Source organism: Perca flavescens, chromosome 11, assembly GCF_004354835.1.
Source record: "Perca flavescens isolate YP-PL-M2 chromosome 11, PFLA_1.0, whole genome shotgun sequence".
Taxonomy (NCBI): Eukaryota; Metazoa; Chordata; class Actinopteri; order Perciformes; family Percidae; genus Perca; species Perca flavescens.
Genome location: NC_041341.1, coordinates 21,151,538 through 21,174,652, shown reverse-complemented (window position 1 = coordinate 21,174,652; position 23,115 = coordinate 21,151,538). Strand labels below are relative to the sequence as shown.

Here is a 23,115-nt window from a genome sequence, read left to right as displayed (position 1 = left end):
CATCTCTGTAACACATGAACATTAACATTAACAACAATTAAAGTAAATCCCAGGAATATTTTGCAAACATATTGTGGTCTGAAACATACAGTAGTATATTATGAGAGATACATTATTACAAACTTACCCATTTTCAATGTCTGCTAAAAAAAAAAGAAAAAAGGAGAAATGAAATGTAGGTACCCCATTATTACTTTTTATACAAAACACCATTATTGTTTGTTTTTGTTTTTGCAATAAAAGTGGATCACGCACCTCTTTTATCGACACCTGGTGCTGTAAATGTGATCGATTTCTTCATGTCTGCTGCCCTGACTCAGGCAGGTGTGTCCTCACTAGGTAACTGTAATAAGAAAATACAAGCTTTACTGTCTATAATAGAAAAGCACTATTTGTATGCATAAGTGTCATTTTATAAACTGATTATTTGTGTGTTAATGTTAACCTAAGTGACCTGTTGTCCCAGTATGTTTCTACAATGTGCTTAGCAAGCAGAAAGCAGCATCTCTGAGGACGGAGCTTGGTGTACCCAAAGTATTAAATGTATCAGCACAGCTGAAGAAATTATGAGTTACAATCAACCAACAGGATGGCCAACAGGGCCACCACAGTAACTGAGGATACAAAATAATCTTGTAATTTGGATGTTAATCAATGGGATCCATGGTCCAGTGGGTTTCAAGAGAACCACGTTTTCAGATTAATTTCAGTCCACGTATGTGTCTACAAAGTTTAAGAAAAACTTCCATTGTTCCCAAAACAAATTGGAATATTAGAATAAGTTAATGTTATCTAATGGTTAAGTCACAGTTGCCATCCACTGTGTATTGTGTGTAGTAAAAATACTACAGCAACACACTGCTTTTAGAATCTTACTATATGCATGTCAACACAAACATTATTAAATTACTAAATTATTAAATACATAGATTCTGACAAGAACAGCAATTATTACAGGGGGATCCTTGTTAAGCATGAACTTTACAGTGGAAGAAAAGAAAATGTACTGTACCTGGACTTCTCGCTGAATGTCTTCTTTCTTCAGAAATCCAGCAGCACCACTGAGGCTCATCAGAGTAAATTCCTATCTTAACTTAGAGTCTAGACTCTAGAATCTAGTCTTATTTTCAGGTAACCTATGATTCTCCTTTCCTATTATCTATACCTCCCTTAGACTGATAAGAGTTGTGTCAACATTATGACCCTTCACTCAATCACTAAACCAAGTTAATGTTCATTGACTGCTATTAGTTATACCTTCTATGGTAATACCACTGTATCTTTGAAAACAAAGATTTACTTGTTATCATAAGTGATAACAAGTGATTGTAAAATGGGTTCAATGAACGTAAGGCCATTAGTTATTGTCAGGTGCTGTCTTAATACACACATAATCCAAATAAAATGTCATAAATAAGGAAATGTTGGTACCTACCTGTCATTAAAATTCATCAGAATGAAACTTTAATTAATTACAAATTTTACATTTTCACAAGGCTAAATAACCAAACCGTGTGAATGGAAAGAAATACCCCAGCACATTTTCAAATCTTTGGTAACACAAGTTTAAGGGGTTAATCATTAATGTCAACAATTTCATAAACATACTGTAGGCTAATACATTTTGTTTTTCATTAAAATGTCATCCATTTGTCTTGTTCCATAACTTTCTAACTGCAGTGTGGAGTTTACTTATTTCACAGTTAAGTACGCTATTAGTACATATAGCATGATATATGTATGGATGTTCTGATGTAAACTATGGCTAAAGTTTTGATGACAATTATTGTAAATTGTAGGTTACACCTTAGTGTATGTGGGAGTTTGATTGCAACAGACTGGACAAGATTCACATGTACGCTTTTACTGTTTGTACTGTAATTTGTTGACAGATCATGTCATTGTGATACAGAAAGAAAAAAGACAGCACTGCATAGCACAAAGAAAAGAAAAAAGTGAACATAGGACAATCTCCTTAGGGAAAAATGTACATGCAGTGCTGTATGAATTACAGTGCAGTCTTCCTTATTTTCTCTGGCTGTTGACCCCGTCCAATTCCTTGTCCTTCCATTGTCAGACACTGTAATATTGTGTTGTGTTCCGGCTATATATATACTTGCCAGTTGATGGTTCATGAGATGTACCTTCGTTAGAGAAAGTCAAGATTTAGCTGGAAGCAATTTACCAATTCAGGACAGATTTAGAAAAAAAATCTAATAGAAATGTATAGAAATATGCTTGACATATGACAACTTGTTCAACCATTCTGCATGTAAAGACTTATGCTGTGAACTAATGCCTAAATGTTGTGGGGGGGGTGAGACTATTCAACAGAGACCTAGGTATAATGTAGGAAACAGCAGAGAATTGTACATAATCATTTGCATTGATGTACCAAAGCATTTGCAACTTGTGACACAAATGTGACACAATGATGTGAAGATTGAACAGGTAGTTTTGAAAATTTCAATTCTGATCTGAGAAATGTACCAAAGCGACTGAGAAAAACTGTAATCAAGCGGATGTTAGCTGGGTTAATGCCCACTAGGACAAGAAGTAGAGGGCCTGCGTTTGGAATTTGCTCCTTCTTTACAACCGGTTATTATTCAAAACAAAGGTGATTAATAATAACACAGGAAGGCGGGGACTCAGAGGCACACTGTGATTTAAACTGACTTTCTGATTTTCTCATTCAGAGGTGACAGTTGTCTGTCATGGAGAAGCCTGCACTAACAACTGTATGCAAATGTACAGTAGGTGGCCAACATTGGTATAGTATATTAAATAATTTACACTATTATATGAGTGTACTTAGTTTAGGTATGTTGCATTAAAGAAGTTTGTTAATTTTGGTAGTACACTATTTTGTCGTCTTGCAAAGAGTAAGTCAGTTGATAATTAGCTTTGCTAAGTACAAAGACTGGAAACATGATGTAATTTAGATAGATAGATAGATAGATAGATAGATAGATAGATAGATAGATAGATAGATAGATAGATAGATAGATACTTTATGAAGCCTGATGGCTGTGAAGCATATAAAGGACTGCCTTTCTTGGCATTTAGTGTTTCAGTTTACTTTTTAACTCTGTGTTTGACCCTTTCTGTTGGTAAAAGGTTATCATACAGCATTAAAGGGTACCCCGAGAGACATTAGTGTCAAAGTATTTTATTTAATGTGCCACTTGCTGTAATATAGTGCCTGAGTATGATCGTATTAATTTTTTGATTTAATGAGGGAGAAAGAGTATATGTAATTTAAAGAACGTTTAACGAGGTAGTTGAACTTTATTGTGGTAAAAAAACATATTATGAGAGACAATGGGACCCTAACCTTAACTCACAGAGAGAGTAATTGCTGGACCTACTTCTCCCATACATTGTGTATCGCTGCGACATTGTCACAAAGTGTATGACACGGGAGAAAACATTGAATGTCTTATATTGCTCTTGCTGTTGCTTACCTTTTGACTTGGACACTGACAAAATGTGCAACCCACTGTAGGCTTGCAAGTGGGTCTCATCCAAGTCTTTCCAAATGTTCCAATACAGTTCAAGTAGGGAGAGGGACCATGATAACTTTCCATTTTTGGAAGGGTAACGTGTCCTCTGGAGGCTAAGAGAGAAAAGAATCTGTTGGTGGTTGATAGACGACAGTAGGGTCAACCCCAATAGTCTCATTCTCATCAGAGGAGGTTGGCTCATAGTCATGATCCTCCTTAACATTCCTTACTCTCAGACACATTCTCCTCTATGTCACTTTCCCTGTCAAAGAGCTGTGACAAAAGCTCATTGGCAAAAAAAAAACTTTGCTTAGAGGTAATTTTCAATGGAGAGTGTATAAAGAGAGAGTCCACAGAGCATCAAGAGAAATTGTTTGAAAAGGCTGCAGTAGGCTACAAACTTTTATGTTTGTCCCTCCCCTGGGACCTTAAACATTGACTGGGGTCAAATTGACCATGATACATTGTGTATCAATGCGAGTTTGTCACAAAATATATGACACAACACTGAATGTCTTATATGTCTTTTAAAGACCTTAAACATTGATTGTGGTAAAATTGACCCCAAGGATAACAGGAGGGTTAAATGAGGATTAGAAATATATTGAGCAAAACACTAACATAATATTGCATGGAAATATGGAAAATGTATGCTCTATCTCTCTTTCTTTCTATCTATCTATCTATCTATCTATCTATCTATCTATCTGATATGATCATATAGTCTCCAGCAGATGGCGATTTTCACACGTAATTTTCGTGAAAAGTGGGCGGATGAGGCGAATTTGCGTTTCTTACGATGGCGAAGGCATGTCCCGCCCTCTCTGCGTTACACTGCCTCTAATTGGCTACGAAGGCAACGTACTAGCCAATCAGAGGCAGATTAGGGCGGGTCATGCCGTCTCTAGGGAAAGCTAGATGCACAGAGGATACCTGAGTTCCCCGGAAGTTACCTTCAAATAAATGAAGTAGTAAAAGAAATCTTCACTATCTGTGTCTCTCCTGAAGATTCACGTCCTGCTGTCCTGCCATGCAACACTTAATGTATTCACTCTCCGCACGTAAGTTTTTTTTATTTTCACTCTTTCTCAGTCGCTTTGGTAAATTTCTCGAATCAATCTTAACATTTGCAAACCAGTAAGTCGATTTCTCAAAACAATGATTACAAACAGCACCACACAATGGATGACCTGCAAAAGCCTGTATAACTTGCTCAGAATCTTTAGTCCATTCCTCAAAAGTAAATCTTTATGTCGATAAACATGTCGGTGCCATCAGAATGTCAAGTCCTTGTGTCATTGTTCACAAAGAAGATGCTGTTTTGTCAAAACTTTTTCTGTATGGAGTTCATACATTTCAACAGTAGATAATCACACGTACCTTTATGTGAGATTAGGATTGAGATTGGACAGGATTCACATTTATGCTTTTTATTTTTGGTTTATCAACAAATTACAGTGTCCTTGCGATTCAGAAAGAAAAACACAAAACTATGTTGTGCTCTGTTTGGATAATGCTTGTCAATTGAAGGTTTATTTGGAGCACCTCCAAGCTATTTAACATAGAGGATGATCTGGTAGATCATTGGTTGATCTAGTGTTTCACACAATCCCCTTCATTAATGGAAGTCAAGATTCACCTGACAGCAATTTATCAAATTCACAACAACAATCTATAAGAACAATTGGAATGTATTGTATGGAAAACTTGCTTGACCGATTATGAAAATGAGTTCAACCATTTTGCATTTAAAGACCTATTCAATGAATTTATGCCTGTGATGTTGGGGAGGTAAGACAATTCAACAGACATCCAGTATATTATATTATGAGCAACATGACATGAGCAATTGATCATGTAAAATCAGCAGACCGTTGTACATGATCAATTTATTATTATTATTATTATTATTATTATTATTATTATTATTAATAAACACACTTATTTACAAAACACAATTTACAAAATCTTGTACATTTATCAATTGCATGTATGTACAAAAGCAATTGCAATTTGACCAAAACAATGATAAATTGCTTTTATCTTGTGCACAAGTGACTAGATCATGTGAAGGTTGAACAAGCAGTTTTGAGTGTTTAATTGTGATCTGAGAAATGTATCAAAGCGACTGAGAAAACCTGTAAGAGATGTTCATCTAGTTACACCTGAAGCTAGAATCAGTCCTCTGAATCTCACTCCACATGGTGAAATGTTGTCATCTAGCTTTTTCACTTTTCGCTTTTCAATTTTAGCATTTTTGGTAATTTTTCAGGCAAAAATATGCTACCAAACTTCACATGTTCCAGCTCATAAACAGTGAGGATTCGCTGCTTCTCTTTGTATTATGATAGTAAACTGAAGATCTCTGAGTTTTGGACTGTCTGTCGGGGGGAAAAAACTAAATTTTAAGTGGAATTGTTTTACTGTTTGACATTTTATGCATCAAATTCTCCATTTAATTGAGGAAATAATCGACTCGTTAATTGCAGCCCTCATGTCAGTAGATTATATTCAATATTCAGTCTCAGTTGAACTGGCTAATTTGTAAAGTATTTCCACTGCCTTTTACATTCATTAATTTCGGCCTGTATGTGTTTATTATTTTAGAGCTTTAGAGTAAATTACTTGGCAACCATTTTGTTTATAGATTAATAATTTAAGATTTGTTGAGTATGTAAATCTCTGTTGGTTTTTTTCTGGTCTTCTGTGATAGAGAAATTTATGTTTTGGACTGAAAAGAAGCAATTTAAAGATGTCAGCCTGGGCCCTGGGAAAATGTAATTGCCACAATTTCTTAAGCTTACTGCATCATTATAAAAAAAAGAACTAGATTTATTGTTAGGCTTGTAAAGTATCCCATTGATAAAGTGCAGTGCAGACAAAGGACTCATCATCACACAAAAATGTGCCTCCATGTTGAATAACGCACATAGCTAGTCATACCTGAAGGCGTGTCCTCCACCCACAGAAAGATACAGGTTTTGCCACATCTCAGTTTCATGTTTAAAGGTCCCATAACATGGTGCTCTTTGAATGCTTTTATATAGAACTTAGCGGTCCCCTAATACTGTATCTGAAGTCTCTTTCCCGAAATTCAGCCTTGGTGCAGAATTACAGCCACTAGAGTCAGTCCCACAATGAGCTTTCCTTAGTATGTGCCATTTCTGTGTCTTTAGCTATTGAGGAGGAGAGGGGGGTGGGGACATCTTGCTCCTTATGACCTCATAAGGAGCAAGATTCCAGATCGGCCCATCTGAGCTTTCATTTTCTCAAAGGGAGAGCAGGATACCCAGGGCTCAGTTTACACCTATCACCATTTCTAGCCACTGGGCAGGCTGGGGGAACGCATATTATTTTAAAAAAAACTCATAAAGTGAAATTTTCATGCCATGGGACCTTTTTTTTTAAAATTTCCTCAGCAGAATTTAGTGTTAAATGAAGTTTAAAATGTCATTAGTTTGAAAAAGTCCAGGGTTGCAAATGTAGTGCTTGCTTTACATTGGGAGGTACTGCAAAAATTAAAAAAAAACTCAGACGATATGATAAAATAAGATTGAAAGTTCATTCTTGACTTCGGAAACAGTAGGTGACGTCGTAATATTACCAGCTCTTTTGGAGCTTTTGGTCATATCACACTATCTTTTTCAGCTGATGTAAAATTGTCATTCAATTTGAAGATCTTTACATTTCTGACATTTACATCTGACTGCTTTGAAGACTTCTCATCCATGTTGTTTTAAAGGCATACTATGTAACTTTTCCACCTGTCTACCACCTGTCTGCTGCGCTCTTACGTTTTCTGCCATTTCTTCGATGCGTCGTTTAACACTGACATGGGAATGTCTTTTATTCTTGATTTTATTATCCCTTTGTCAAACAAAACCTCTGAGCTACAGATGAAAGCCAGCCTTTATATATATTCTCCATCAGTGAATGGCTTTCCCCGTTTTGCAATGTAATTAGCAATGTGATGGCTTGCTTTGGTAGCATGATTTCTGGCCGTGGCAAAGACTTTGAATGTGTTAGCTTGCTTCCCATGCCTGGACATGGCACGTTTTGATAGATTCAGCCTTGTCTGCCGCATCCTTGAAAGTTTGGTGTCAAAATGGCGTTTAACACTCGATGTTTGGCAAACAACATTTTCAAGACAAAGTGCACACAGCACCAATATGGTCAAAACCCCACTCTTCTGTCCATGAGGGCTGGAATGCCTGAACATTAACTTTAGCTTTCTTAGCTAGCGGGCTTGCGATTGCCGACATACAGCTACCAGAGCCCGTCTACGGTCTTATGGGCATTATTAGAAATAGACCTTTTATTACGGCAGACATGTTGACATGTCCTATAGTAGGAAAAGCACAGGTGTATTCCAAACCATTAATGATGGCTGCATTCCACTGAGGAGAGGCTCTGTTATTGTTCATGCTGACTCACTGAAATAGCTTACTGGGACACTTGATGGAATTGAGCCATTGTTAAGGGGATCAATTTTAGCTGTGCTTTTCCTACTATGACAAGTCAAAAATGTCTGCTGTGAAAGGTCTATTCTCTGCCGCTACCGAACCCAGCAGTGTTACTATTAGCCTACTAGCCAATCAGAGCAGAGGCAGAGTAGGGTGGGTCTGCTGCATGCGGATGGGGATAGTTTTTATACAGTCTATGGTGGGAATACAAGTCAAACTACCGCAAATAACAGGTCGCGCAACTGTGAACGTTGTAATTTGGCATGTGGATGAGAGTGATTCAGCATTTCAACCATGATTTCAACACATCAATAACTCTCTTGCACACATATTGCCACCGTGCCATTGGTTAAGGTTGCCGACCCGTTTTAAAGTTTAAGATTCAAATCTCAGATTCTGTAATGATCGATTAGGCAAACTCCATCGGCTGAAGAAGATTGTTTGACTATTGAAAGCTCCAGAAAAGCAGCTAAATGGACCTTGTCAGGAGATTGTTTTGTCAAGTGTATGTCAAAATGCAGGTGTAACTGAGCTCGTAAATACAAGGAGTATCCATCACAATTATTTAAAATTGTGACATGTCAGTGTTTTGTGATTTATTTAATTTATAGCCAGTATAGCATTATGAATGTGAGTGTTTTTGTTTTTTGTTTTTTTTATTCAACTCTGACAGTGTTTTTCTTTAGAAAAAATGTACCTGTATATCCTTGGACTGGTGGCTCCCTGGTTTGCCTATCGCTGGTACAAGAACAGCAGAAGAGTGCCCAACAAGGAAGATAAATATGTCTACATTACTGGCTGTGACAGTGGGTTTGGCAATCTCCTCGCGAGACATCTGGACAAGCTGGGCTTCAATGTAATTGCATGCTGTTACACTGAGAAGGGTGAGGATGAGCTGAAGGAGAACGCCTCCGACAGACTGACAACCTTTCACCTGGATGTCACCGACTCCACGAGTGTCAGCGAAACGGCAGCTCTCATCAAGACTCTGGTTGGACAGAAGGGTGAGTGGCTTTGAGGTGCTCATTTTATAGTGTCACATTTTTGTTTCTTTTATCTCACGAACGGGTATTATGTTTATCTCAGATTTTGTAGCATTATTAGGATGTAAGATGAATCAACAATATCAATGTTGTTGATGTTTAAAACTGGGCAGTGCTGATAATGTATCTTAAAGAAAATGTTCCAACTTTAAAGAAACCGTTCAACGTTTTAAGAAATGCACTTGGTCACTTTCTTGACGACCGTTAGATGAGAAGATTGATACCACTCTCATGTCTGTCCATCAACATGAAGCTACAGCCAGCAGCTAGTTAGCTTAGCATAAAGACTGGAAACAAGGGGAAACAGCTATCCTGGTTGTGTTAAAGGTGATACAATCAATCTACCAGCACCTCCTAAAGCTTAGTAACTGGATAGTATGATAACAGATAGTGGATTGTGTTATCCTTCGAAAGAGCCAGGCTAGCTGTTTCACCTATGTTTTTATGCTAAGCTAACCGGCTGCAGCTACATATTTACTGTACGTACATGAGTGGTATCAATTCTCATTGTCATGTAATGCTCTGCAAGAAAGGGAATACAAAAAAAACTGTATTTCCCATGGTGTCAAAGTATTTTAACTAAAATTTTAGGAATTAGGCAGTTATTTAATTTCTAGGTGGTGCCATGTAAGTGGGTACTCATCTCCTTGTGTTTATTATCTTGTTGTGTTGCTTCAGGCTTGTGGGCCGTGGTGAACAATGCTGGAGTCGCTCTGCCTTCTGGTCCCACTGACTGGCTCACTATAGACGACTACAAGGACATGATAGCTGTCAATCTGTGCGGTGTAATCGACGTAACACTGAGCGTCCTCCCTCTCATCAAGAAGGCCAGAGGCAGAGTGGTGAACGTCGCCAGTGTGTTTGGGCGAGTCACCCCGTTCGGCGGACCGTACTGCGTGTCCAAGTACGGAGTGGAGTCCTTCAACGACAGTCTGCGGTGAGAGGAGATGTAACCTTTTTCATGCTGTACACACATTGTTATTCTCACAAGTGTCTTCTTGACTAACCGCAAACCTAATTTATCTTTCAGTTTAAACATGGCACCATTTGGTATCAAGGTTGCGTGCATTGAGCCAGGCTTCTTCAAAACAAATGTGACTGACGTAGTGGGGATGCAAAATAACCTGAGGAAGCTCTGGGACAGATTACCTCAGGATGTGAAGGACGACTATGGACCTTCTTTTTTAAATGACTGTGAGTTACTCAACCTTTTATGTTAATAACCTTTTTGTATTGCTTTAGCAGCTCAACACATCACAGAACAATTCACAAAAAAGGAGATGGTTTTGTTGACTGGAGCTCATCTCTCCAAAAATGACCCATGTTCTCCATGACCTAAACAAACCTTAACAAAGCAGATTCTGCTAACATGTCAAATAACGAGTTCTGTTGCATATGTTTGATCGCTTATTAAATTACAAGTAAAGTTTTTATTTTATTTTTTTTTTTTACAAAAGATGGTAATGCCTTGTAGAAAGTGCATCAAGGGTTGTGTTAAGCGCTTCAAGTGCAAAGTGGAATCACTTGCTCAATGTCTGTGGCATTTTTTTGTTACTAGTTATTGTTTTTTAAATTTGATTACTTTGGGTCAACTTTGCCCGTGTGTGTCTGTGTGAATAAATAATATAGGGCTACATATGAAAGCTGCATATAAAAGTAAATGGTGTAAGATAAAAAATCTAATCCTTTTGGAGTTGGCGCCTTGCCGTGGTTGATTATCTTGTGTGTCTCAGTGGCACCGTGAGCTCTTCCGTCAGATTGATTTTTAGTTTCCTTATGGGTTCAATCAAGTCGGCTTCGTCACAGGTTAGAGACCAGACAAATATCAGCTCCCTTGCTCAGATTTGAAGGCCGTTGTCAAAATAAAACCTCAAATGAACCCAAAGTGCTTACCCAAATTTAAAAGTTCTCATGCGACCTGTGATTAGAGGTTACTGGTGACCCTGAACTTTATCCAGCAATATCTCGGTCAATTGTAGCCTAATGCCAATGAAAAGTGACACCGCTCCTTTATTTTTGTTTTTTTGCATTTTCCTCAGATTAAAAGCTTTTTTAAAAAGTAGTCTGTAGCCTTCTGACATCTGATTTAATGAGATTGAACAAGCCTTTTTATCAAGAGTCATTATGTTTTCATAACTTATAAACCTACCTGTGCTAAATGTGTCACTAGATGCACAATTGTAATGAATATTTCAACCCAGCTGCCCTACTATAAATATCAACACAATACAGCAATTAGATTTAGTGTTTTTATTTTCAGTCTGAGGACTACCTCTCTTGTTTTTGTCACCGAGAGAAATGGTCTGATCTTAAGGATGCTTTTGAGCGGTTAGAAATAAACCTGAAGTACTGATTTTCTTGCTCTTTTTCATCTTTGTAAGTCTGGCACCCATTGGTGGCACAGTAAAAAGATGCACATTCTGTTCTATGATGAATTATTCACTAAATTTAAGCAACTCTGTAGTAGTTTATAATTTGTGATTTTCTTCTGTATAGATAAACTTGAATAGGTTCAGGATTTTCAAAATTATATTTTCAAACATTTTGATGAGTTCTCTTGGTTATATCAGTTATGTTATGCTTTATGCTGTGGTTCCCTTATTTACTCATAATTAACATGTCATATGTTGTAGGTTTCCTAGAAGGAACTATGTGTAATTTGGACAGTGTTCTTCATATGTTAAATTGTATGCTTATCTGTAGACAAATAAGCATATTTGCCACTTCAGCTGGTCTTCTGTGCACAAACTTAGCTTACTGTTTCATTGTGATTCATTATTTTGTAGTGTACCAACTGAATCTTTTCTGTATAATATAATTCTATAATATCCCTGTATATAAACCATGGGTGAAATGCTTCTCTTTCAGCTATTGAAATGTTGACTCAACGGTTCAGGATGTTGACGGACAGCAACCTGATGAAGGTGGTCAGCTGCATGGAGCACGCCGTCTCTGCCGTTCATCCTCGTACACGCTACTCTGCCGGATGGGACGCGAAGTTCTTCTGGTTGCCTGTGTCGTACATGCCAACCTGCATCTCCGACAGGCTTTTGCGTAAACATAGCCCTACTATAAAACCAAAAGTCTCTGCACGGTAGTTTCTGTCAAATCAGTTATTTGAGAGAAAGAAATAGTGCTAATTTGAAGTTCATGTATGTTTTTTTTTTTTTTTTTTTTACTGCAATAACTGTTTGTACTTGAAGGATTATACCATTGACTGTATCATAAAACGTGTTTGGCTCTTTATCATGTCTTTGACTCCTGACATTGTCATGCCTGAGATCCAAGCTAAATGCATTACAGATAATGGCCTTTTGGCAACAGACAATGGATTTTTCTTCCTAACCTTTGCTTCATTAGGGGCATTTTCGGCATTCAATTATTTATTTTTGTATAGTGTTTTTTTTTTTTTTTTTTTTGCGATAATCATTGAACAATTGCATTAAGAACATCTCCCAGATGTTACATTCAGAGACTTTTTCCAAATTGACCCATACATTGTGTATGAATGAGAGTTTGTCACGAAATGTGTGACACCGTAGAAAACATTGAATGTCTTATGTCTTTTAAAGACCTTAAACATTGATCGGGGTCAAATTGACCCCATGGGATAACAGGAGGGTTAAATAAGGATTATAAATATATTGAGCAAAACCCATAACATAATATTGCATGGAAATATATATATGTGCTATGGAAATATGGAAAATGTATGCTCTATCATCTATCTGATATGATCATATAGTCTCCAGCAGATGGCAATTTTCACACATAATTTCTGTGAAAAGTGGGCGGAGGAGGCGAATTTGAGTTTCCTACGATGGTGAAGGCATGTCCCGCCCTACTCTGCCTCTAATTGGCTACGAAGGCAACGTACTAGCCAATCAGAAGCAGATTAGGGCGGGTCATGCCTTCTCTATCCTAGGGAAGGCATGACAAGATAATTTGCTTGGAGGATACCTGAGTTCCCCGGAAGTTACCTTTTTAAATAAATGAAGTAGTAAAAGAAAAAACAACTTTGTACAAATCTTTACTCTCTGTGTCTCTCCTGAAAATTCACGTCCTGCTGTCCTGCCATGCGCCACTTAATGTATTCACTCTCTGCACGTAAGTTTTTTTTCTTTTCACTCTTTCTCAGTCGCTTTGGTAGGCTACATTTCTCGAATCATTCTTAACGTTTGCAAACCAGTAAGTCGATTTCTCAAAACAATTATTACAAACAGCACCACACAATGGATGACCTGCAAAAGCCTGTATAACTTGCTCAACATCTCTAGTCCACTCCTCAAAACTAAATATTTATGTCGATAAACATGTCAGTGCCATCAGAATGTCAAGTCCTTGTCATTCACAAAGAAGATGCTAAATTTTGTCAAAAAGTTTAGTCGTGTAAAGACCGCACTTTTTCTGTATTTAATTCATAAATTTCAACAGTAGATAGTCACACATTCCTTTATGTGAAATTAAGATTGCATGAGATTGGACAGGATTCACATTTTATTTTTGCTTTATTAACCAATTACAATGTCATTGCGATTCAGAAAGGAAAAACGCAAAACTGTGTTTGGATAATGTCAATTACGACGCTGAAGTTGACTTGTCTTCTGATTGCAGCTTCCATTTGGCAGTTAAGGGGAAATTTAAGGGAAACTTAAAACTGGGGTCTCATTTATAAAACTGTCCGTAGGCTCCTTATTATAAGTGTGTACGCCCAAAAGCCCAAAATGGCGTAGGCCTACGCCAAAAAAAGAAGTCAGATTTATAAAACCGTGTGTACCCACACCTGTAAACAATGTTCCCTTTATAAATCAGAGATTACATACAAGCGTGCGTACGTGGATCAGCCTCTTATCCCGCCCTGTACACGCCCATTTTTAACCATAAATAGTCAATGCAAAGCACCTCGTGAATGCTGATCACTGTATGAATGACACTGGCAGTTGTCACCGTATCATGATGACTGGCAGAGAAAAAGCAAAAAAAAAATCTCAGACGTTCAGGAATTGCTGCAAGTTGAATTATACTTTTTTTGTTTTTTAAAAAGTTGAGTAAAAAAATAATCTTTTGGAAAATGATCTTAATGTCTTAATCAAAATAATTAGGAAAAATCCAACCTTTAAGGATACCAATTTTCTTTGTGAATTAATAATGTATCGTAAATAAATAAATGTTCTTCCTTAAAATATAGGGGGCATAAATATACACATGTTCAATTTCCATAGAGGCAGGCAGAGTTTTATTTTTAAAAGCCAGTTATTTCATGGATCCAGGATACTACGCATCCTGATGAAGTTCCCTTGGCCTTTGGAATTAAAATAGCCCCACATCATCACATACCCTTCACCATACTTAGAGATTGGCATGGGGTACTTTCCATAAAATCATCTCTCAATGTAAATCAAACCACCTATTAGGTTAACTGAAATAAAACCATGCCAATCTCTAGGTATGGTGAAGGGCATGTTATGATGTGGGGCTATTTTAATTCCAAAGGCCAAAGGAACTTTATCAGGATGCATAGTATCCTGGATCCATGAAATAACTGGCCTTTAAAAATAAAAAATCTGCCTGCCTCTATGGGAATTTAAGATAGGGGTGTCTATACTTATGCCCCTGTATTTTAAGGAAAAACATTTATTTATTTATTTACGGTACATTATTCATTCACAAAGAAAATTGGTGTACTCAAAGGTTTGATTTTTTTCCTAATTTTTTTCAATTAAGGCATTAAGATCAATTTCCAAAAGATGATTTTTTTTTTTTTTTATTCCTCTTTTTAGTCAACTTTAGCTGGGGTTCCTATACTCATGAGCAGCACTGTATGTACACCACAACAGACACATTAGAATAAGTGAATTCTCCCCGAGAAGTAGCTGTAGCTGACAATGCAATCTTACCAGCCATTCTGGAGCTTTTGGTCATATCACACAATCTTTTTCAGCTGATGTAAAATTGTCATACAATTGAAGATATTTACATTTACATCTGACTGCTTTGTAGACTTCTCATCCATGTTGTTTTAAATCTTAAGATTAAAATCTCAGTCTCAGATTCTGTAACGATCGATTAGGCAAACTCCATCGGCTGAAGAAGATTATGTTTGGCTATTGAAAGCTCCAGAAAAGCAGCTAAATGGACCTTGTCAGGAGATTGTTTTTGTGTATGCTAAAATGCAGGTGCAACTGAGCTCAATATATAAAAAAAAAAATACAAAAAGGAGTATCCATTTATCACAATTATTTAAAATTGTGACATGTCAGTGTTGTTGATTTATTTCATTTGTAGCCAATATAACATTATGAATGAGTTTTTTTTATTATTAAACTCTGACTCTGTCTGTCTTTTTCTTTAGAAAAAATGTACCTGTATATCCTTGGACTGGTGGTTCCCTGGTTCGCCTATCGCTGGTACAAGAACAGCAGAAGAGTGCCCAACAAGGAAGATAAATATGTCTACATTACTGGCTGTGACAGTGGGTTTGGCAATCTCCTCGCGAGACATCTGGACAAGCTGGGCTTCAATGTAATTGCATGCTGTTACACTGAGAAGGGTGAGGATGAGCTGAAGGAGAACGCCTCCGACAGACTGACAACCTTTCACCTGGATGTCACCGACTCCACGAGTGTCAGCGAAACGGCAGCTCTCATCAAGACTCTGGTTGGACAGAAGGGTGAGTGGCTTTGAGGTGCTCATTTTATAGTGTCACATTTAATGAGGTTTCTTTTATCTCACGAACGGGTATTATGTTTATCTCAGATTTTGTAGCATTATTAGGATGTAAGGTGAATCAACAATATTAATGTTTATGTTTTCTTAAAGAAAATGTTCCAACTCTAAAGAAACAGTTCAACATTTTAAGAAATGACCTTGTTCACTTTGATGACAAAAGACGCGATGGAGAGACTGAAAGATTCGTTTGAAAATACGGACTGGGCGGTTTTTGAAAATACTGCCAAGGATATAAATGAATTTACTGAATCTGTCTGTGGGTATATACAATTTTGCAATGATATGGTTGTACAGGAAAAAAGGGTTAAGGTATATGCAAATTGCAAACCATGGATGAATGCTGAAATTAAAAGGTTAATTAATGACAAAAGGAAATCCTTTGGTAGGGGAGACAAGAATACACTGAAAAAGATCCATAAAGAACTTAAAAGGGAAATAAATAAAGAGAAATATCAGTATAAATGCGAAATAGAAAATTATTTTAAAGAAAATGATATGAAGAAAGTCTGGGAAGGAATGTGGTTAATGAGCAGATATGCAGGGAAAGGGAAGGTAAATAGATCCCAGTTAAACGGCACAAGGGAATATGCTAATAATCTAAATCACTTCTATAATAGATTTGATAAAATAGACTTTTCTGATGAAAGACAAAGACTCAAGGATATGATTGGCAGCACAGAGGATGATAACTATAGCCTGCAAACAAACAATCAGGAGGTATATGGTATGTTTATAAGGCTGAAAGCTACCAAAGCAGCAGGTCCAGATGGATTATCTCCAAAAGTATTAAAAGGCTGTGCTTTTCAAATAGCAAGCATTTTTTAAAGTATTTTTAATTATTGTTTCTCTCATAAAGTGTTACCGGATTTATGGAAACAATCTTGCATTATACCAGTACCTAAAAAGAAAACTGTTGAGTGTATGAATGATCTAAGACCAGTGGCTCTAACCTCCATAGCTATGAAGGTATGTGAGAGAATTGTGTTAAATAGTCTGAAGCCTCATGTAGAGAATTATCTTGACCCCTGCCAATTTGCTTATCAGAAAGGGAGAGGGGCAGAGGATGCTATTGTTTGTAAATTGGACAGTGTTTATGCTCCCCTGGATGCAGGGGGACGGTGTGTGAGAATTCTGTATTATGATTTTAGCTCAGCATTCAATACGATACAACCACACATCATTGTAAATAAGCTTTTAATGATGAAGGTTCCAGGTGTATTTATTTCTTTTATTCTAAATTTCTTAGAGAACAGGTCTCAATTTGTTAAACTAAACTCAAAAGTTAAGTCAAACAAGATCATGACAAACACAGGTTCACCTCAGGGAACTGTTTTATCACCCTTTCTTTTTACCATTTACACTGCAGTCTACCGTCCACAGCAGGCAAGCTGTCAAGTTGTTAAATTTGCTGACGACACAGCGCTCATTGGGTTAATTGAAAATGATGACTATAGTCACTATCAAAATGAGATAAAAGCTTTTGTTGATTTTTGTGATACTCATTTCCTAGAACTCAATGTTAAGAAAACTAAAGAATTAGTAATTGATTACAGGAGAAATAAGATGACAACTGAGGCAGTGGAAATTAAAGGTTCAGTAATAGACAGAGTGAACACATACAAGTATTTGGGCATTGTTTTCAATGATAGGCTAACATGGTCAGATCATGTTGACTTACTGATGAAAAATTTAAGTCCACGGGTATACAGTATGAGGAAGTTGCAGTCCTTTAAGGTGAATACAGATGTGGTGAGAATGTTTTTTATGTCAGTGATATGTAGTGTTTGGAGCTACTGTGTGGTGGGTTGGGGGGGGGGGGGGATGCTGGGATAACCGAGAAGGCCAGGATTGATAGAGTGACTGACTAAAAGGGCTGGAAAAATGGTAGGAGAGTTAAATACAGTGGATCAAGTATATGATGAGCATCTGGCAAAAATGACACAGAAAATAACGAGGGAACCGGGTCACCCTCTTCATGATAATCTGACTGGTAGAGTTATGGAACGTAGTGGTAGGCTAAGGCCTCCTGTGACACGAACTAAGCAGTATGCTCTCTGTTTTATACCTCAGTCTATCAGACAGCACAACAAGCACTTTAAACGTACATCTTTATAAATTTTGTATGGTATTTATGTATTGTATTATATTGTATTAGGCGGGTGTGAGCACTGTACACTGTAATTTCCATTTTTATGGATGAAATAAACTTGACTTTGACTTTGACTTTGACTTTGACGACCGTTAGATGAGAAGATTGATACCACTCTCATGTCTGTCCATCAACATGAAGCTACAGCCAGCAGCTAGTTAGCTTAGCATAAAGACTGGAAACAAGGGGAAACGGCTATCCTGGTTGTATTAAAGGTGATACAATCTACCTACCAGCACTCCTAAAGCTTAGTAACTACACTTGATCTTGTTTTGTTTAGCTAATCAGTACAAAAACTGGACTATTTTTTTTTTTTTGCCGGGCATAGTAACTTCATAGTGGATTGTATTACCTTTTTGAAAGAGCTAGGCTAGCTGTTTCACCTATGTTTTTATGCTAAGCTAACCGGCTGCTGGTTGTAGCTACATATTTACTGTACATACATGAGTGGTATTAATTCTCATTCTCATGTAATGCTCTGCAAGAAAGGGAATACAAAAAAAAAAGTATTTCCCATGGTGTCTAAGTATTTTAACTCAAATTTGAGGAATTAGGCAGTTATTTCATTTCTAGGTGGTGCCATGTAAGTGGGTACTCATCTCCTTGTGTTTATTATCTTGTTGTGTTGCTTCAGGCTTGTGGGCCGTGGTGAACAATGCTGGAGTCGCTCTGCCTTCTGGTCCCACTGACTGGCTCACTATAGACGACTACAAGGACATGATAGCTGTCAATCTGTGCGGTGTAATCGACGTAACACTGAGCGTCCTCCCTCTCATCAAGAAGGCCAGAGGCAGAGTGGTGAACGTCGCCAGTGTGTTTGGGCGAGTCACCCCGTTCGGCGGACCGTACTGCGTGTCCAAGTACGGAGTGGAGTCCTTCAACGACAGTCTGCGGTGAGAGGAGATGTAACCTTTTTCATGCTGTACACACATTGTTATTCTCACAAGTGTCTTCTTGACTAACCGCAAACCTAATTTATCTTTCAGTTTAAACATGGCACCATTTGGTATCAAGGTTGCGTGCATTGAGCCAGGCTTCTTCAAAACAAATGTGACTGACGTAGTGGGGATGCAAAATAACCTGAGGAAGCTCTGGGACAGATTACCTCAGGATGTGAAGGACGACTATGGACCTGCTTTTTTAAATGACTGTGAGTTACTCAACCTTTTATGTTAATAACTTTTTTGTATTGCTTTAGCAGCTCAACACATCACAGAACAATTCACAAAAAAGGAGATGGTTTTGTTGACTGGTGACCCATGTTCTCCATGACCTAAACAAACATTAACAAAGCAGATTCTGCTAACATGTCAAATAACGAGTTATGTTGCATACGTTTTATCGCTTATTAAATTACAAGTAAAGGTGCTTTTTTTTTTTTTTTTACCAAAGATGGTAATGACTTGTAGAAAGTGCATCAATGGTTGCGTTAAGCTCTTTCTTTCATTCATTCATTCATTCATTCCAACCTTTATTTAACCAGGAAAAAACTCCTTGAGATTACAAATCTCTTTTACAAGATGGTCCTGGCAAGTGGCAGCAGCTTGGTTTCAATAAATACAAAGACAATAACAAAATAAAAACATAGACACACTTTCACTCATCATATTCAAACACCAATGTCATCATAAAGAAAATCTGGGTCCTAAATCAATTTATAAACAATGACAGACAGACTGCCTTTCTGCAAGATCTTTTAGAAAGCCTTTAAAAGAATAAAGTGAGACCAACTCCTTCATCTGTAGCTCAATCTGAAGCTGATTCCATGCAGATGGTGCTGTAAAATTAAAAGCCTTTTTGCCAAAGTCAGTGCGGGCTTTAGGGACTGACAATAAAAACAGATCCTGTGAACGCAAGTGATATGTCCCTGCCGACCTTGGGAGGATGTAAGCATTCAGATAAGGAGGAAGTAATCCTAGTACTGCTTTATAAATGAAAAGATGCCAGTGCATCCAACGCCTGATTGAGAGGGAGAACCACTCGACCCGAGAGTAAAGCAAACCGTGATGAGTATGAGATTTTAAGTTTGTGATGAATCTTAAGGCTCCATGAAACAACGTGTCCAAAGCGTGAAGACGCTGGGAGGTCGAATACATATATAAAATGTCACCATAGTCCAAAACAGACAAGAATGTGGCATTTAAAAGTTGTTTTTTTTGCTTTAAAGGATAAACAAGACTTGATTCTAAAGAAAAAACCTAACTTCAACTTCAGTTTTTTAACCAAACCTTGGACATGCAGTGTAAAAGACAGTGATTGATCCATGATAATGCCCAAGTATTTATAATGTGATACTTCTTCAATTTGCTTCAAGTGCAAAGTGGAATCACTTGCTCAATTGTGTGGCATTTTTTTTTGTTACTAGTTATTGTTTTTTAAAAATTGGATTACTTTGGGTCAACTTTGCCCCAGCAACCTGCACGTAACCCAGCCACAGTTTTCTATATTGTACAACTATATATATGCATCTGTTTATAAAAAACAAACAAAAAAATATAGGACTACATATAGAAAGGGCTATTGCATATAAAATAAACCCAAAGTGCTTTCCCAAATTTGATACTGGTGATTCTGAACTTTATCCAGCGATATCTGTTAATTGTAGCCTAATGCCAATGAAAAGTGACACTGCTCCTTTATTTTATTATATATTATTTTTTATGTTTTCCTCCAATTAAAAGCTTTTTAAAAAAGTAGTCTGTAGCCTTCTGACATCTGATTTAATGAGCTTGAACACGCCTTTTTATCAAGAGTCATTCGGTTTTCATAATGTATAAACCTACCTGTGCTAAATGTGTCACTAGATGCACAATTGTAATGAATATTTCAACCCAGCTGCAATATAGCAATTAGATTTAGTGTTTTTATTTTCAGTCTGAGGACTACCTCTCTTGTTTTTGTCACCGAGAGAAATGGTCTGATCTTAAGGATGCTTTTGAGCTGTTAGAAATAAACCTGAAGTACTGATTTTCTTGCTCTTTTTCATCTTTGTAAGTCTGGCGCCCACTGGTGGCACAGTAAAAAGATGCACATTCTGTTCTATGATGAATTTATTCACTAAATTTAAAGCAACTCAAACTTATATTTTTAAACATTTTGATGAGTTCTCTTGATGATATCAATTATAGGTTATGCTTTATGCTGTGGTTCCCTTATTTACTCATAATTAACATGTCATATGTTGTAGGTTTCCTGGAAGGAACTATGTGTAATTTGGTACTAATTTGAGAGAAAATAGACAGTGTTCTTCATATATGTTAAATTGTATGCTTATCTGTAGACAAATAAGCATATTTGCCACTTCAGCTGGTCTTCTGTGCACAGACTTAGCTTAGTGTTTCATTGTGATTCATTATTTTGTAGTTTACCAACTGAATCTTGTCTGTATAATATAATTCATGCCAAATTGTACAGCTCTATCCAAGAAGCCTCCTCAGAAATCATTAGGAACTAACTAGAAATGGAAAAAACCTGTAAAATAAAGCGTTGCCCTGTATATAAACCATGGGTGAAATGCTTCTCTTTCAGCTATTGAAATGTTGACTCAACGGTTCAGGATGTTGACGGACAGCAACCTGATGAAGGTGGTCATCTGCATGGAGCACGCCGTCTCTGCCGTTCATCCTCGTACACGCTACTCTGCCGGATGGGACGCGAAGGTCTTCTGGTTGCCTGTGTCGTACATGCCAACCTGCATCTCCGACAGGCTTTTCCGTAAAATAACCCTACTGTAAAACCAAAAGTCTCTGCACGGTAGTTTCTGTCAAATCAGTTGTTTGAGAGAAAGCAATAGTGCCAATTTGAAGTTCATGTGTTTTTTTTTTACTGCAATAACTGTTTGTACGTGCCATTGACGACAACATTTTCTGTATTATAAAACGTGTTTGGCTCTTTATCATGTCTTTGACTCCTGACATTGTCATGCCTGAGATCCAAGCTAAATGCATTACAGATAATTGCCTTTGGCAACAGACAAATAATTTTGCTTCCTAACCTTTGTGCTTCACTAGGGGCATTTTCAGCATTCAATTATTTATTTTTTTCAACATATTTATATAGTTTTTTTTTTTTTTGCAATAACCATTGACCAATTACAATCGCATCAAGATCATCTCCCAGATGTTGTTAAATTCAGAGGGTTTTATCCCTATGTAAGTGACTTTCTCAAGAGCCAGACTTATTTTTTTTCAACCACATAGGGACAATTAACATTTCTCCAGCAGAGGGCAATATAGCACATGGCCTGCAATAGACACAGGTCAGATCTTTCTGTAATTGATAGTCCACAATTTTCAGGGTAAAGTCTCAGAATACATAGTTTAGGGCATACAGGTACTGGGGAGGAGGTAATTTGAGAAATATAGCCTGTCACTGTCCTCCAGAAAATGTGTATATGCTCACATTCCCACAGACAATGACAAGGTACCTTGGTGAGTGTTGCACTTAAAACATTGGTAAGGTATATTAGGAAAAAATGTATTTAACTTAACACTATAGCAATATAAATTATCATTATCCAATTATACTGTATAAATCTTAATCTGGTACTAATAGTCTGTTTTGTGCTTTTGAGCATATTTTATTCCAATCGTCAAAACACAGAAATGAGATCCCACGGCTGTTACAGCAAGAAGTAGGTTTTCAATCTAGAGCCCTGGCTTCAAAACTTCAAAACTTTTTGTCTATTGTCCACCAGATTGAGCCATTTTCTCATGACATAACATCAGAGTAATTTTAAATATATGCACAAGGGTTAAGTCATATGATGTTAAACACAGTCACAACAAATTCAACTTGCAAAGCTTTTTTTTCTTGATGGGACTTTGGCTCCAATGGCCCTGTTTAAAGCTGTATTCAGATTCTTAGTGTTGATCTCCCTTCAATGTGAAATACGTAGACAGTCTATGAGCTTTGGCCTGAGATATTGTGTTTTAAGGTTGATTTGAGGTAAAAGGGGAATGCAGTTATCAAAACCATGGGTCATGTAATCTGGTGTTGTCTATTACACAACCCCATAATGGTGAAACATTTAACCCTTCTGTTATATCTACTATGGACCTTGACACTAGACACACTGATCATCACACCCTGACACAACTTGACTGAGAAAGGATTGTCACTTTATCAGTTATTGTCTGGACGACGCATCTTAGCCATGGTATGTTTGCATTACTATTATTTTTTTTAATTTTACACAACTTGCATTATTGTTACTTGGCTTTGATGTT

The 23,115-nt window shown here is 37.2% G+C and overlaps 2 protein-coding genes across 2 annotated transcripts; both read left to right on the top strand.

The window, feature by feature from the left end:
- The first annotated feature begins 4,400 nt into the window (after nucleotides 1-4,400).
- LOC114564337 (retinol dehydrogenase 7) lies at nucleotides 4,401-12,207 on the top strand. The gene is made up of 5 exons (XM_028591603.1): nucleotides 4,401-4,564; nucleotides 8,653-8,970; nucleotides 9,688-9,946; nucleotides 10,040-10,203; nucleotides 11,878-12,207. Exons 1-5 carry the CDS (start codon nucleotides 4,534-4,536, stop codon nucleotides 12,105-12,107), a joined length of 1,002 nt encoding a protein of 333 aa, XP_028447404.1. The 5' UTR covers nucleotides 4,401-4,533; the 3' UTR covers nucleotides 12,108-12,207.
- A 745-nt stretch (nucleotides 12,208-12,952) lies between these two features.
- On the top strand, nucleotides 12,953-21,782 carry LOC114564338 (retinol dehydrogenase 7-like). Its single transcript, XM_028591605.1, has 5 exons — nucleotides 12,953-13,116; nucleotides 15,362-15,679; nucleotides 18,522-18,780; nucleotides 18,874-19,037; nucleotides 21,416-21,782. Exons 1-5 carry the CDS (start codon nucleotides 13,086-13,088, stop codon nucleotides 21,619-21,621), a joined length of 978 nt encoding a protein of 325 aa, XP_028447406.1. The 5' UTR covers nucleotides 12,953-13,085; the 3' UTR covers nucleotides 21,622-21,782.
- Nucleotides 21,783-23,115: the final 1,333 nt, after the last annotated feature.

Excerpts from the sequence above, each read along its gene's own strand:
- LOC114564337 (XM_028591603.1), top strand. The coding sequence starts at position 4,534 with ATGCAACACTTAATGTATTCACTCTCCGCAC. Across the intron at positions 4,565-8,652 it reads AATGTATTCACTCTCCGCAC|AAAAAATGTACCTGTATATC; the intron begins GTAAGTTTTTTT and ends GTTTTTCTTTAG. Across the intron at positions 9,947-10,039 it reads TCCTTCAACGACAGTCTGCG|TTTAAACATGGCACCATTTG; the intron begins GTGAGAGGAGAT and ends TTTATCTTTCAG.
- LOC114564338 (XM_028591605.1), top strand. The coding sequence starts at position 13,086 with ATGCGCCACTTAATGTATTCACTCTCTGCAC. Across the intron at positions 18,781-18,873 it reads TCCTTCAACGACAGTCTGCG|TTTAAACATGGCACCATTTG; the intron begins GTGAGAGGAGAT and ends TTTATCTTTCAG. Across the intron at positions 19,038-21,415 it reads ACCTGCTTTTTTAAATGACT|CTATTGAAATGTTGACTCAA; the intron begins GTGAGTTACTCA and ends CTTCTCTTTCAG.